The sequence below is a fragment of the Pelmatolapia mariae genome, linkage group LG23 (assembly GCF_036321145.2).
Source record: "Pelmatolapia mariae isolate MD_Pm_ZW linkage group LG23, Pm_UMD_F_2, whole genome shotgun sequence".
Lineage (NCBI taxonomy): Eukaryota > Metazoa > Chordata > Actinopteri > Cichliformes > Cichlidae > Pelmatolapia > Pelmatolapia mariae.
Genome location: NC_086246.1, coordinates 37,748,978 through 37,762,980, shown reverse-complemented (window position 1 = coordinate 37,762,980; position 14,003 = coordinate 37,748,978). Strand labels below are relative to the sequence as shown.

The 14,003-nt window shown below is 43.3% G+C and overlaps 1 protein-coding gene across 1 annotated transcript; it reads left to right on the top strand.

The window, feature by feature from the left end:
- Positions 1-1,391: 1,391 nt before the first annotated feature.
- On the top strand, positions 1,392-11,647 carry zbtb11 (zinc finger and BTB domain containing 11). The gene is made up of 10 exons (XM_063467027.1): positions 1,392-2,172; positions 3,317-3,564; positions 4,563-4,794; positions 4,881-5,902; positions 6,725-7,042; positions 7,125-7,545; positions 9,565-9,682; positions 9,763-9,921; positions 10,467-10,642; positions 10,851-11,647. Exons 1-10 carry the CDS (start codon positions 1,863-1,865, stop codon positions 11,390-11,392), a joined length of 3,546 nt encoding a protein of 1,181 aa, XP_063323097.1. The 5' UTR covers positions 1,392-1,862; the 3' UTR covers positions 11,393-11,647.
- The last annotated feature ends 2,356 nt before the right edge of the window (positions 11,648-14,003 follow it).

Genomic DNA, 14,003 nt, shown 5'->3' with positions numbered 1-14,003 from the left:
CTTTATGAGCCAGACTTATGAAAGTGCTGCACTACAACCAGTTGGTGCAGATCTGACGAGAAACACAACTGAATGAGACCTGGAGCTGCTGCAGACTCTACGTGATGTCTTTAGTCGTTTTCTTACTATGACTTTGTCAGTCTGCTGTGGGGAGGATAAAAGAAAGCTGGTTTTTCTTGGACTTGATTATAATTTTCCACTTTTCCACTTGCCAGATGAAGATTGTCTAAATAAATGTGTTTGCGCATTTTGTGTTTTTCACTCTTTTTTTTACTTTCATAAAAATGACTGAAACTGTGACTGAGGCCATCACAGGATTTTAGAATGTGTGTCACAGATGAAGGCATCAGTACAGGTATAAGAAACACAAAGAAAACTGTTAAAAGCAACCTGTATAGAATATGTTCGGCCATTTTAGTTGCTAAAACAACTTGGAATCAGATTAAAGGGGCTCATTAAGTACTAACATACAAGTCTTAAGACAAGACAATAAAAACAATCAATGTAAGAATGTTAATAAAATGAAAGACGTCTTCTTCTGGTCCCTTTAGGTGCTCTTGGTGGTCAAAGGTAACCCATAAACTCTTCTCCACCTGCCCCACCCTGCTGCACTCTCTTCTTCACCTGCCTTATCCGCTGTTGGGACGGTTGAACCCAGGTATTTAAACTCTCTACCTTCACTACCTCTGCTCATTGGAGCTGTTTTATACCTGTGTCGCTCTCATTCATACATACGTGTTGTGTCTTGCTTCTACTGACTTTCATACCTTTGTATCCAAAAAATTAAAATAGCTTAAATAAAGTGGAATAAATATATACATAATATGAAATACAATATGTCAAAAGAAATGACCAGGAAGGCAAAAAGCACACAAAACACAAAAATTAGGTCAGATAGATATTTATTAATTAAAAATTTTACCTTATTAACTTCCATATTGTTTTTATTTATCTTTATTAAACAGACAACTAAATAATATATAAATATTTATTTAAATAAGTAAAAATAAGTGATAAGTACATTTATTTATTCAATATTTTTACTTATTTAAATATTTTTTAAATGTACTTTCTTGTTCTTTAATTTTACTTTATTTAAATAAATAAATAAAAAAGTCGCTTTTCAATTTAATTCATTTAAATCATTCCAATAAAATAATTTATTTATATGCAATATATATATATATATATATATATATATATATATATATATATATATATATATATATATATATATATATATATATATCAAATATTCAAATATTACTTATAATTATAAACATTAATCTTACATTTATTTAGTTAGACAAATACAAAATAAATTTAAGATAAATCCATATAATTATTTAGTTAAATATTTATTTGTGGGATTTAATTTATATTTTTAAATAAATACAATTTAAGATCAATATATGGCCTTACACGATGTCAGGCGAGACTGTGGGTTTTGTTACGCCCACTAAAGAATAATAAAGATTTAGATAAGTAAAAATATTTCATCTATAAATAAAAAAATAAATACACTTAAATTGCTCGGGTTCTTTTCCATGACGTTAAAGCTTTGCACATTGTGCCCTCTTGTGGCAGGGAAAACATTTGCGTACTTCCGCCCCTGTTACGCCAAATCCGGTTGTGCAGCAGCCATTTTGTCTGTTCGGGCATTTCTCCCCAGTCGGTTGCGAACTGCAGTTCCACCTTCGCAAACAATTTGAAATGCGGTTGTAGCGGCTCTATTTCGCATTAGCAACGATCCGAGCGACGTACAAAAATTTCCGTCCGACTTCGGGAAGCTGAGGAGGGCCCTCCTCTTCCAGAAAAATCCACAGTTAAGCGTGAGAAGCGCTGCTCGGCTCGGCTCGGACATGTCGTGTGAGGAAAGCTACTTGGCCATCATACGCTACCTGACCGACGAGCGGGAGCCGTACGCGCCGGGGACGCCCGGGAACACCAAGAGGAAGATCCGCAAGGCGGCCGCCTGCTACGTGGTGCGGAACGGGACCCTATTTTATCAGCGCAGGTTGAAGGGCCAGAATGACTTCACGGAGCTGGAGGTGGTGCTGCAGGACGAGCGCAGGAAGGAACTTATCAACGAGGCGCACATTATGGTGGGCGGAGAGCACCTGAACCAGCAGCTCACCTGGGAAGTCATCTCCCAGAAGTACTGGTGGAGAGGTGAGAGAGCGAGGGGTGCGGCTCATAGTTAGTGTGAGGAGTGTAAACGAGCCGGTGGAAATAAATAAAATGAGCCTGCCTGCAGAAATGCACGTTCACTACTACTCCCTGTCGCCATCTAGCGGCCAATGAGGAGGTTGGATTCAAACAGATGGATGTTATTAGAAGGGAATATTAAATTAATATAAAGGAGAAAACGAATCGCTTCTTGTGTGTGTCTGTGTGTTTCAATTGAACCTTCAAAAATTGTGATCAGAAAGTTATTAAGTTGAGTTTAAGAAATGTGCATGATTTATCCAATATATAAAGCATATGTACGGACTCTGATATCAGATACATGTCTATCTGTAAAAGAGAACAAACCTCAAAAATGTACTGCTCTGAAACTGTCCGATAATAATCGTACAGTGAACATTGAGATCAGATATCCTGGACAGGCGATCCAGCGTTTGCACAAACAAGCACAGATGCAGTGAGGGGGTCTCTGTTTACTGTACACACTGATAAAACTGCAGAAAGGCAAATTTAAGCGTTTTCTAACGATGCCCTGAGGTTATTGGACAGATCGAGATGGCTCAGGGCACACAGCTGACATGTTTGCAGCTGCTCCTGAAAATGAATGCAGTCATTGTGTGTTATTGCTGCCAGTCCAGCTGTGCAGAGCTGTTCTCCGGAAGATGACTATCTTTCTTCATGTGTTTTTAATTTTTATTATTTAGTTTGACCTTTTTGTCTGTTTTAACTTCAGACTGTTGAGTCTGCACAAAAGGTTGATTAAGAATTTGCAATTTGGACACCCATGAGGATTTTAAGTATGTCAGATGGTCTTGAGATTGACCAGAATTAAATATTTGACAAGTTAAAACAATAAATACAAAACAATAGAGTCACAAAAATGTAGTAATGGATTGGTTAGTCCTCATTTCAGCTCCATCTTTTTATTCTTGGAGTAGCTTTTTATGATTCAGTGTTCAAAGTAAGCCTCCCTTGTCTTAAACCTGCCTAATTTTAATCCACCACTAGTCAGGAAATGATTCCTTTTACTGCTACAGGCGTGACAGGAAGTGCTTTAATTTTCGCCCATGTGTAGAACAAATCAGTTTCTGGTATTGATCAGAGAGCCGCTGTCATGCATCCCCCTTAGGGATCCTGAAGCACGTCAAAGACCACATCAGGGAGTGTGCTCACTGTCAGAGCAGGCGGGGCACCGATGACGGCTCGGGGCAGCGATCGTTCTCCCGACCGGGCAGACGCAGGACTGCTGCCAACTCCAACGAAGAAGAGGAGGAGGAGGAGGAAGAAGAGGGAGATGAAAATGTATTCTTCACAGATTCTTCTCAGCAACAGAGGTCCAAGATGGCGAAGGGGACGCCGAAGCATGAGCTGGTGTTTGTGAGTACCAGAGGTCTCGTTTATTGTTTCCCACACATTTATGTTCTGTTTATGCTGCATGTTGATTATTTAACATGACTCATCATTAATGAAACAAAAGTCACGGTGTTACTGATGCTTTTCTTTGACTTTCCAAAGACATCAGGGGTGGTCCCTAGAATTTGGCTCTGGATTAGGGCGTGTTTGTGGTGCGTTTGAAGACATGAGTGGCTTTTACAGGTTCACTTACATTAATGCGACTCTCATCTCCTCTGCTTAGATCTTGTTGAGCAGAGGCTCATTTCCAGCCATCTTGGCTCAAGCTAAATTAAATGAGCTTGTAGGGAGGGTGGGCAACGGGCATGTGTGTCCCAAAAGGAGGTACGTAGCTGAACTCAATTATTAAATAATTCTGTTATTTGTGACAAATGGCTGCGGTTCAGCTTCATCTCCGCCATCTTGAACTGCAGTTTGTAGTTCTGGTTCTGCAGCAGAACCACCTGTTGCAGGCTCTGGCTAGAGTGACCCTCTAGCTGAGAGAGGATCTTAAGAACAGAACCAGGACCGCCATCGCCAGCTGCAGTCCAGTTAGAACTGTCTTGCTTCAGGATTCTGCAGACAGTGAAAACAGATCTGATACCAGTGATAGATTAATAAATTGTAATCGCTCACTGTGAAGACAACTCTGGGAGGTGTTATCACTATCTGTAGCACATCTAAATCCATGACTGAAAGGATCCTGCTAGCTGGATAGAGTCCTGCCTTTGGAAGCAGCCGTCCAACATCTGAGACTGCCAACCAGCAGAAAAACAGGAGGCAGGAAGGCCCTGGCTCATCTGGTTAGCATTGGCTGGACTTTCAAAATAAGAGCTGGCCACTCGGTAGTAAATTGATCATGCTTGGTGTGGGAGGGAGGAGAGAATAAAAGTTGAAGTTTGCATGTGAGAGAGGTTGTTTTTTTTTATTTTTATTTCTGAATAAAACTGATGCTTTTCGCTAAAATGTGTTTTATTTTTCAGGTTGACAGTAAAGGCGTGGTCAATCAGTTTCTGTCCAAACACAGCCAGACCATGTTGGACAAACTCAACGAGCAGCGTCTCAGCAATCAGTTCTGTGACATCACGCTGCTGATCGAAGGCGAGGAGTACCGTGCGCACAAAGCTGTGCTGGCAGCGTGCAGCGAGTACTTCAATGAGCTCTTCTTTGAGAAAGGCGCTGCGTCCACGCACGAAGCTGTTGTCGACCTCTCTGGTGAGCACTTTGTTTGTTTGTTTTTTATTCCTTGCTGTATGTTTTCCTCCTTCGCCCAGCTTTAACATTCCTCCTTCTTCCTGCAGGGTTCACCAAAGCCAGTTTCCTCCCGCTGCTGGACTTTGCTTACACATCCACGCTTACGTTTAACTTCTGCATCATGGCGGACATCGCAAACCTCGCCCGACACCTGCTGATGACCGAGGTGCTGCAGATGTGTGAGTCGGTACATAAGCAGGTGGAAGAACAGAAGCTGACGGTGTATCAGAGGGGAGACGTTCACACGGTGTTGTCGAGCGAGCCGGCCACTCAGGAAGAGGCGAAGAATGACTCTGAAACCTACATGGTGACCATAGAGAGTGACGGACAGGCATTAGTCACGCACAGCGGCGTCACCGTGTCAGGCGAGACATTGGCTTTTGTTACACCCTCTAAAGACGGCTGCATCCAGCAACCGATGGCGGTTATTACGCAGACAGTAGAAGGAGAGGAAGTACACGAAGGGGAGGCTGGACAGAGCGAGACTGTGGCCCTGATTGCACACGCCGGGCAGGTGGAACCGGGTGAGACCGTCACTCTTATTTCAGGGGGTGCTGAAGGTTTGGAGGGGGAGACGATGACTGTGGTCACCCACAGTGGGCAGGCCGGGGCCAGCGAATCCCTCGCCGTGGTGTCCGCATGTTTGGCGATGGAAGAGCCACAAGTCGCCGAGGCAGAAGCATTTGTCATAAACGTGGAACCGAACAAAGAGAGCCCCCTGGAGGTCACCCAGCTGGCACCTGCAGCGGTGACGTCCACTCAGGAGGCCACTACAGAGCAGCAGAGGGTCGAACCAGCACCACTGCCACAGAAACGCAAACGAGGACGTCCAGCAAAGGTGAGGAAGGAGGTGGAGATAGAGGAGTTCCTGCCGCTGGAAGACGAGGAACCCTCTGCAGATGAAAGTCACTCAGACAAGCAGGAGTTCACATCAGATGACCCCAACAGGAGGCGACTCCGGCAGCGCTCCATCGCAGAGGGCGGTTACGCTCGTCTGCATATGGGGCTGGAGGAGGAGGAGGAGGCGGCGAAGAAAGGTTCAGCCTCACCGCGTGCTGCCACCCCGAAGGTACAAAACGGTCATCCCATCAAAAATCATTCAGCACTGCTTCAATGCTTCCTCAGAATCCATGTTTACAGCATTAAACAATGTAGATTTAACAAAGACATGAAAAAGTTCACAGGGGTGGGTCTAAAGCCTGAGCTCATGCCTGGGGCTGAAGAACATATTTACTCAGTGAAAGAAGAGTTCAGTTAACTGAAATCAATTTAAAAGCAAGAAATAGTCGTTGTTTTTGTTTTTATCATTTTGATCGCTTTTCTCAACACATCCTGCCTCACGAGGCTTTGTTTGTCCAGACTTAGGATGTCCACATGACTCCGAGTTGGTTGCCTTCAAGCTTTTTGTGTTATAAGATCTACTCTTCCCAAAACTCACCTCTTCAACAAACCCTCAACCTCACGCCTTTTTGTAAAGTTGTCCCTATGATACAAAAAATACCCTCCATGTTACAATAATTAAGAAGACTAAAACCAACCCTGAAATAACACTAAATGATCTTGAACAATATAAACTGAAACTCAGCAAGTCCATTCTAGTAATTAACTGAAACGGAGTTTAATAGTGAAAAAATAATTAAAAAGCTCAAAACAAATCAAAATAAAATCTACTTAGAAAATAAAAAACAGCTTTGGTCCGCTCTAAAACCGATTTCTTGTAGAGAAACTTGGAAGATACTGAACCCTCCGCCACTTAAAATGCAAACTGGTTTTCTTAAGCTCCGTGAGAGGCAAACAAGAAGTGCTTGTGACATTAAACCTTTGCTTTTGTTAAAAATAACAAGATATGGCACATGTTGAAATATTTGTGGTGTTGGTACTCTTGTTCCAGGTTGGGTCGAGGCCCGGGAAGAGAGGCAGGCCGCCCAAGCAGCCTGTGGAAAGTCAGGTGGAAGCACTGCCTGAGTCTGCAGCGGATCCAGCGGTCAGTGCTACGGAGAGCGTTATGACCGAGGAAGTTGCTACTGAGGAGGCCGGGGCTCCGAAGGTTTCGGAGCCAGAGACCACAGCCAGTCAGGAGAAAACTCAGGCAGAGAGCACCGTAGACGGCGAGCACACGTGCTCCGAGTGCGGCATGTCCTTTCAGAGACGTTACTCCCTCATCATGCACACGTTAAAGCACGAGAAAGCTCGAGGGTACAAGTGCAGCGTAAGTGTTGGCGCGTATCACTGTGTGGTGTTGAATTGTTAATGCTGCCCGCTCTCACTGTGATGTTTCTGTTTCCTTGCAGCTGTGCAGTAAGGAGTTCCAGTACGCCGCCTCTCTCCGTGCCCACCTGGCCCGACACAAGCAGCAGAGCAGCCAGCGAGCCCCTGTCGCCAAACCCTCAGTGGAGCAGGGCTCCGAGGGGAGAGCGGACAGCGAGATGGATGAGAAAACATCGTCATCGTCCTCGCTCACCAAAAGAGAATTTGTGTGTGACATTTGCGGGAAAACCTTACCGAAGCTCTACTCCCTGCGGATCCACATGCTGAATCACACTGGTGTGCGGCCTCATTCCTGCAAGGTCTGCGGGAAGACGTTCGCCCACAAACACAGCCTGAAGATGCACCGAGCGCTGCACGACGTCACCAAACAGTTCCAGTGCGAATTCTGCAAGAAGTCGTTTGTGAGCAAGCGGAGCATGGAGGAGCACACCAGCCTCCACACAGGTCAGTCACAGGACGTCAGCTTTCTTCTCTTTAATCCAGGATTTCTGAAAATTCTTCTTTCCGATTGGTCGGCATCTACCTGACTGTACTTCTTGTTGTGCTTTGAGCAGTGATGGGAATAACGGCGTTACAAGTAACGGCGTTACTTTTTTCAGTTACGAGTAATCTAACTAATTACTATTCCTATCATTACAACGTCGTTACAGTTACAAACAAGCAAATGCGGTCCGTTACTATTTTTCAACAAACAGACGGTTGAAGCTGTGTTCAGCTTACCGCATCTTATATCAGTTGCACAGAAGTAGCTGACTACCTAAGTAATCCGGACGCTACAGCTTTAAGCAGCTGTGCGCGCTCCCGCGGACGCCAATCACGATCACTGTCTAGCACAACACCTGGAGCTAAGGGGGCAAAACAATCGCATGAGTGCTGCTGTTTGACTGAGGAAGAATAAAGTAGTCGTGGAAAGCCAATCACATGACCACTTAAAGACAAAGCAACAAGGTGATATATACCAGTTTTTAAATTGTGTTGATAGGTCACGTAAAACCAGAGTCATGATAAACAAGATATACGCGGCGTTTTTTCCTCAATAGTTTCGTCACATTTACTGTCTATGGACAGCACTAGCAAGCGCTTATGACCAAAACAAAAAAAAACAAAACGGGAAGTTTTAGAAGTGACAGAGAGAGAGAGAGTTTTGAGATGTGAGAGATTTGTAACGTTTAGCGTGTTTGTATTGTGTAGTTAGTGTGTAGTGTTGTGGACAGTTTTGTGTTGTGTGTCAGAACAATGAGGCGACTGCTGTCTCCAGGTAGAAACAGCAGTGATACACCTGCTGCTGTCAGACCTGCAGGTATCAGGCTGTGATGTTCTCCTTTATAGTGGACAGAAATTAATATTTGTAGTGGCACAAATAATTTGTTTGGCATCTTATTGATGCAGAACAGCTGATTGTTCTGTAAATAGTTTGAAATGGTTATTTAAAAAATCAAGGTAAAAGGTAAATGGATGCAAATAACTTTGTTGTTTGCAAAACTTGTGCATAGGATTTTAAAATTGACAATTTATATTTGCATTTAAAGTTATGAAATATGATTCATTAAACATGTTTGTGGTTGTTATGGTAAAAAATATATCTTTTTCTACTCTGATTTTATGTTTTTTGTCTGATTTTAGATCAATTGTGTTAATACAGTATGTCAACATGAAAACATGACTGTAAATTCAGACACGTGAGGTTGTGCTGATGATACCAAAAAGGCAAATTAAATAGTTTTTAAAGGTAAAATGTGGAGGGAAAATCAAAAGTAGTTAAAAATGGCCAATTATACCCTGGACCCCAGAGGGTTAAACTTTTTTTTTTTAAAGTAACGCAATAGTTACTTTTCAAGTAATTAATTACTTTTAGAATATTGTAACTCAGTTACTTTTTTGAAGAAGTAACTAGTAACTATAATTAATTACTTTTTCAAAGTAACTTGCCCAACACTGGCTTTGAGACCGTCTGTGAACTGAACAAACGCTCAGCAGGTGGAGACTGGAGGGTCAAACTTGAGTTCAAAACAGAGAGGCTTTCTTTACGTTGGTTGGCTCAACAAAACCTTAAATCAGAGATGATGACTGTCATGATGGTGGTAGTCAACCAGGTTATGTGTTCAGCATCAGTTACCACGGTGATTTAGCCTGGAGAAAAAGAACCTCTTTCACGATGGAGAAAACACTTAACTTTGACAGTGATTGTTGGTGGTTTTCTGTTTTATTTGTATTATTTAGGGTCTTTAACTTACAATAGAAAGCGTCTTGAGGCCCCTGTTGTTCAATTGAATTGAACTTGAATTTTATCTTTGCAGTAGAGCTCTCGGGTTCATGTGCCGCTATGCTCAGAGGCTTTGGAGCTGTCAGGAGAGGCAGCTGATTACCGCTCTGACAAAGTGTCAATAGTGTTTCGCAGTTATATAAAAAAGCTTGGCTCAGTCCTTTGCAGTGGTCTGTATGACATCACCATTTCCTTATCAGGTGAATCGAAGTACCTCTGCAACACGTGTGGAGCCACCTTCCACCGAGCCTCCGCTCTCAGCAAACACCTGAAGAAGCACCAACCCAAACCCGACGTCCGGCCGTTCGCCTGTGCACAGTGAGTAACTCTTCATCATCACTGTCCTCTTTGCTTCAGAGCCCGAGCTGCAGTCTCAGTCTGCTTTCTCTCTTCCACAGTTGCGATAAGAGGTTCTACGAAGCCAAAGATCTGCAGCAGCACATGAACAAGCACATGGGCCTGAAGCCTTTCCAGTGCCAGGTGTGCGGGAAATGTTACAGCTGGAAGAAGGACTGGTACTCCCACGTCAAGTCCCACAGCGTCGCCGAGCCTTTTAAGTAAGTGCGACAGGGGTGATGTGCACCAGTCACATCCCAGAAATCAGAAGTAGAATAGCTTCAGGGAATTTACTCCTACAACACAACAGGAGCGCCCTGAGACACCTATCACCATGTAACTTCAGACCTCTGAGACGAACTTGATACATGATGGGGGCCCCTCCCCAAAACTTCTCCAAACAGCCACATTTTTTGCTTTCACTCCTGCTGTGACACTGAAAAACAAAATGAAGCTTTCTGATGATTATAAAACACTTTTACCATCCTTCAGAACTTCATGTTCTGCTTTTCTTGGTGCCGATTATCAATGATTTCATACCAGCTGAAATAAAACCAAACTCGCTGCCATGGAAGTATGTAAAGGAAAGTAAGCGGTACCTTTATTTCACTTAAACTCCTTCATGGTTAATGAGTGATGTAAATTGTGAGGTGAGGACAGTTACAAATGCTATGGTTGTTGCAACAACACGATTGGCTGGCTTTGATCTCCATTCGGGTTTCGCATCGTGCGCCTTTGCAGTGACGCCCTTTGTTTGTGTCGTCAGATGTAACGTCTGTGGAAAGGAGTTCTTTGAGAAGGCTCTGTTCAGGAGGCACGTGAAGAAAGCCACGCACGGGAAGAAGGGCCGAGTGAAGCAGAATTTGGAGAGAGAGTGCGAGCACTGTGGCAGGAAGTTCACGCAGCTCCGGGAGTACCGACGCCACATCAACAACCACCAGGGTAAGTGCGTCGTGCAGCTTTTCTCATGTAGAAGATGCTTTTTATCGCTAAAGTACGAACATATAACAACGTAACCTAAAATGAGACCTCCCGTGACTCTCTTGTTGACTCTGCTGTCCTGTGAGGGTGTCTGGTGGGAGTGGCGAATTAGTTTTCTCTCCTATAAATGCGATCATTAACGGCCCTTCATCATTTTTTTTTCTTGAAGGAGTGAAGCCTTTCGAATGTCTGACTTGCGGTGTCGCCTGGGCTGATGCACGCTCTCTCAAGCGCCATGTCCGCACTCACACAGGAGAGCGGCCATACGTGTGCCCCATGTGCCAGGAGGCCCACATCGACGCACGCACTCTACGCAAGCACATGGCCAAGTACCACGTGGACAGCCTGCCTGGGAAGATCATGCTGGAGAAGGACACCCTCCAGTTTCACAACCAGGGCACACAGGTGGAGCACGCAGTCAGCATCCTGGCGTCCGACCTGCCCCCCGAGCTACGGCCTGCGCAGCAGCCGGCCTCGGAGGAGATCGAGACCGTGCTGATCACGGAGGAGACGGTGGAGGCCGTGGAGGCTGTTCAGGCTGTGCAGGCGGTGAGCGACGGCTCGGTGGCGACGCTCTCGGATCAGGGCATCATGCAGGTCGTGAACTACGTCTTGGCCCAGCAGGCGCTGACGGGGGGGAAGCTCGAGGAAACCCCTGAGGTGATTCAGACGATGGAGGTGGAGGTGGCTCACGTCGCCGAGGTAGAGTAGCTGTGGGCCGGAGGACGGGGAGTCCCCACACAGACTGAACACGTTGCTTCACAGTCTGTATAAAATGTAAAAAAAAAACCATTCAGATCCTATTTTTCTGAACTTGTAAATAGTGTAATGATCTCAGACTCGAGGTTTTCACTGTGTGCATTGTCTGTAAATAGCTAAGCAAACAGTAAGTGGATACATTTCAGACATGAACTGTCGTCGCTCAGGAGGAATGCAGGCAGAATTAAAGCTTTGGCTCAAACGTTTTCCTCTGGTCTGTTTTTGTTGTTGTTTTTGGGGTTTTTTAGCTAATACCAAGATGATGATGACAGCTCAAGCCTTTGTCCTTGTGTTCTGTATAGTTTGTGGTTCTGACACTGCACCGGCTTCCTGCAGGTCATCAAAAAGACATAAATGTCTTCTGTAGAAGTTAGAGACAAAAGGCTGAGATAGTTTGGACACGTGTAAAAGGGACAGTAGATGATTTTCGTTTTGTTTTTGTTGAATTTGATTTTTCACAGACTTTAGAACACCACTAAAAAGGCACAGCTTGGATCTCCTTCAGGACCAAGTCTCCCCATCTCAGTAAAACATTGAGCTGTTTTGAAGCAGCTTGTAATTTATTGGTTTGCCTGATATTGTTTGATTATTTGTGTGGAAGGTAAAACTCTTGTTGAAACTTGTTTTTGAATCCTGTCATCCTGGGAGCCTTTTCTGTTTTTCCTTGTCTTTTGCCAAACAGCTGGCCTCCTACTTTTTGTCAGGTAGCTTATAAAGTTGCTGCAGGTTTTTTTTCAAAGCCAAACATTTCAGCTACAAACAAAGGCAATAGCAGCTTTTCCTGTTTTTGGGTGTGCAGTGAAGGCATCGTGTTCCCAGTAATTTCGTTCCCAGCTGTTGACAGCCTTTTTCTTTTTCTTTGTAGACCAACACAGAAGGTGGTTCTTCAGAGAATTGGACTCTGTAGCAGGAGTTAGTTACCTTTGTTAGGTAACTGTAGTTCTTTCCAATTTAAAAAAAAAAAAAAAAAAAAAAGTACACAATCAGATCTCTGGAAAATGTCCTCACCATTCCTGGAAGATCCCTCAGACCTCCACATGCAGATAACAAAGTCTATTTAATTTTTTTTAAGAGCGTTTCAGTAACGTGTAGATTCGTGGTGAACAGAAAGCACAGCTCGCAGTTCCAAGGTTTTTTGTTTTACTTCTGCGTTTTGACTTGGTTATTTCTCATTAATGACATGGTGTAAAATGTCCTGAGTTCATCTTAGGTTGTATTTTTCTGGTAAGACAGGTAAGCGTCTCTTTCACTTCTTTGTGCAGATTCTTAGAAGCACGACTAAAGCACTTTCTTGCTTTTTGCAAACAATTTTAAAGCTTCTTTTTTCTTTACACAGAAACCTTTTATTTGTCGACTTCAGAGGTTCAACCTCCTCAGGTTTCAGTCCTGCTTTTGTACTTGTCCTTTCTGCTCTGTCGGGTCTGAACCTCAAAGAATAAAAAGAGTATGCAGCAGTGCTCCGACGCTTAAACAGAGCTTCATGTGACTTCTTGAAATGACGTCAGCCACATAAGTTCGAGATATCTTTGAGTTTGTTCAACGCAGAAATAAACGGACACACAGGAGTGTTAACATGCAATACAGCAAGTATGGATATTTATTTCAGATTTATATCAAAATACCCTCGATATACTGAGACATATTTACAATACATTGTACAAAAATATGAAACTGCAGTCGGTTTCTGCTTCTTTCTAACAAATGCAGACTACTGGAGAGAAAGCTGGGCTAAATCCTGTGTCCACACAGACACACTGCATGTACTCCTGTGAACTGATTAATACATTGTTCTTAGTGATAAAGCTACCAAACAGTTTGGTTCATGAAGGAAATCATGCAGTTCCCTTAGAGCAAGTTAAAAAAACAGAACTATACAAATTTATATACATTTAACTCCAGTTTCCTCTACCAAAAGATCAAAAAAATACTTTTGCTCAGCAATAAACGAGAATAAAACGACATCAGTCATAACTGTGAAACACTGGGTGGAGTGTTAGGCCTATATGTGGCTACATCAAATGAAATACCATCATTTAAACACGCACGCACGCACTCAAACACTTCGCAAACAGACTTTTTCAAGGCGATGCGTTGGTCTCACAACACATGAAAAAACATTTTTTTTTAAAAGCAAAATACGGAAGATACAGCAGAAAAACAAATCGCCCATCAGCTGACGTAATACTTCTGAGAAGAAATGTTTGAAATGACTCCTGCCACGAGTGAAAACCAGTGTACTCGACTAAAAAAGGGTTACAAACTAAAATACACTTTTGCTACGGCCCATAGCAGAAACACAAGCCCTAATAAAAGCCCTCTAACGCGGTTCCTTTCCATTCACGCTTTGACTCAGGAATGAATCGTGAACACTTGAAACCTCAAAGCAATCTGGGAAGTCCTCAGCATTTCTTAAGTGCTCTCAAGAAATTACAACATAACAATAAAATGTAAAACAGAAACAAAAAAAACAAAAAAATGCACCTTTTGCTCAACACCTTTAAAATAACTTGGCGGGACAAAATGAAAGTAAGTGCGTCTGTGTGTTTGTTCTCAGCAGGCTTTG

Bases quoted from the DNA above. Each gene is read 5' to 3' on its own strand.
- zbtb11 (XM_063467027.1), top strand. From the start codon at position 1,863: ATGTCGTGTGAGGAAAGCTACTTGGCCATCATACGCTACCTGACCGAC. The intron at 3,565-4,562 runs GTGAGTACCAGA...TTTATTTTTCAG, and splicing joins CGAAGCATGAGCTGGTGTTT to GTTGACAGTAAAGGCGTGGT. The intron at 9,922-10,466 runs GTAAGTGCGACA...TTGTGTCGTCAG, and splicing joins AGCGTCGCCGAGCCTTTTAA to ATGTAACGTCTGTGGAAAGG.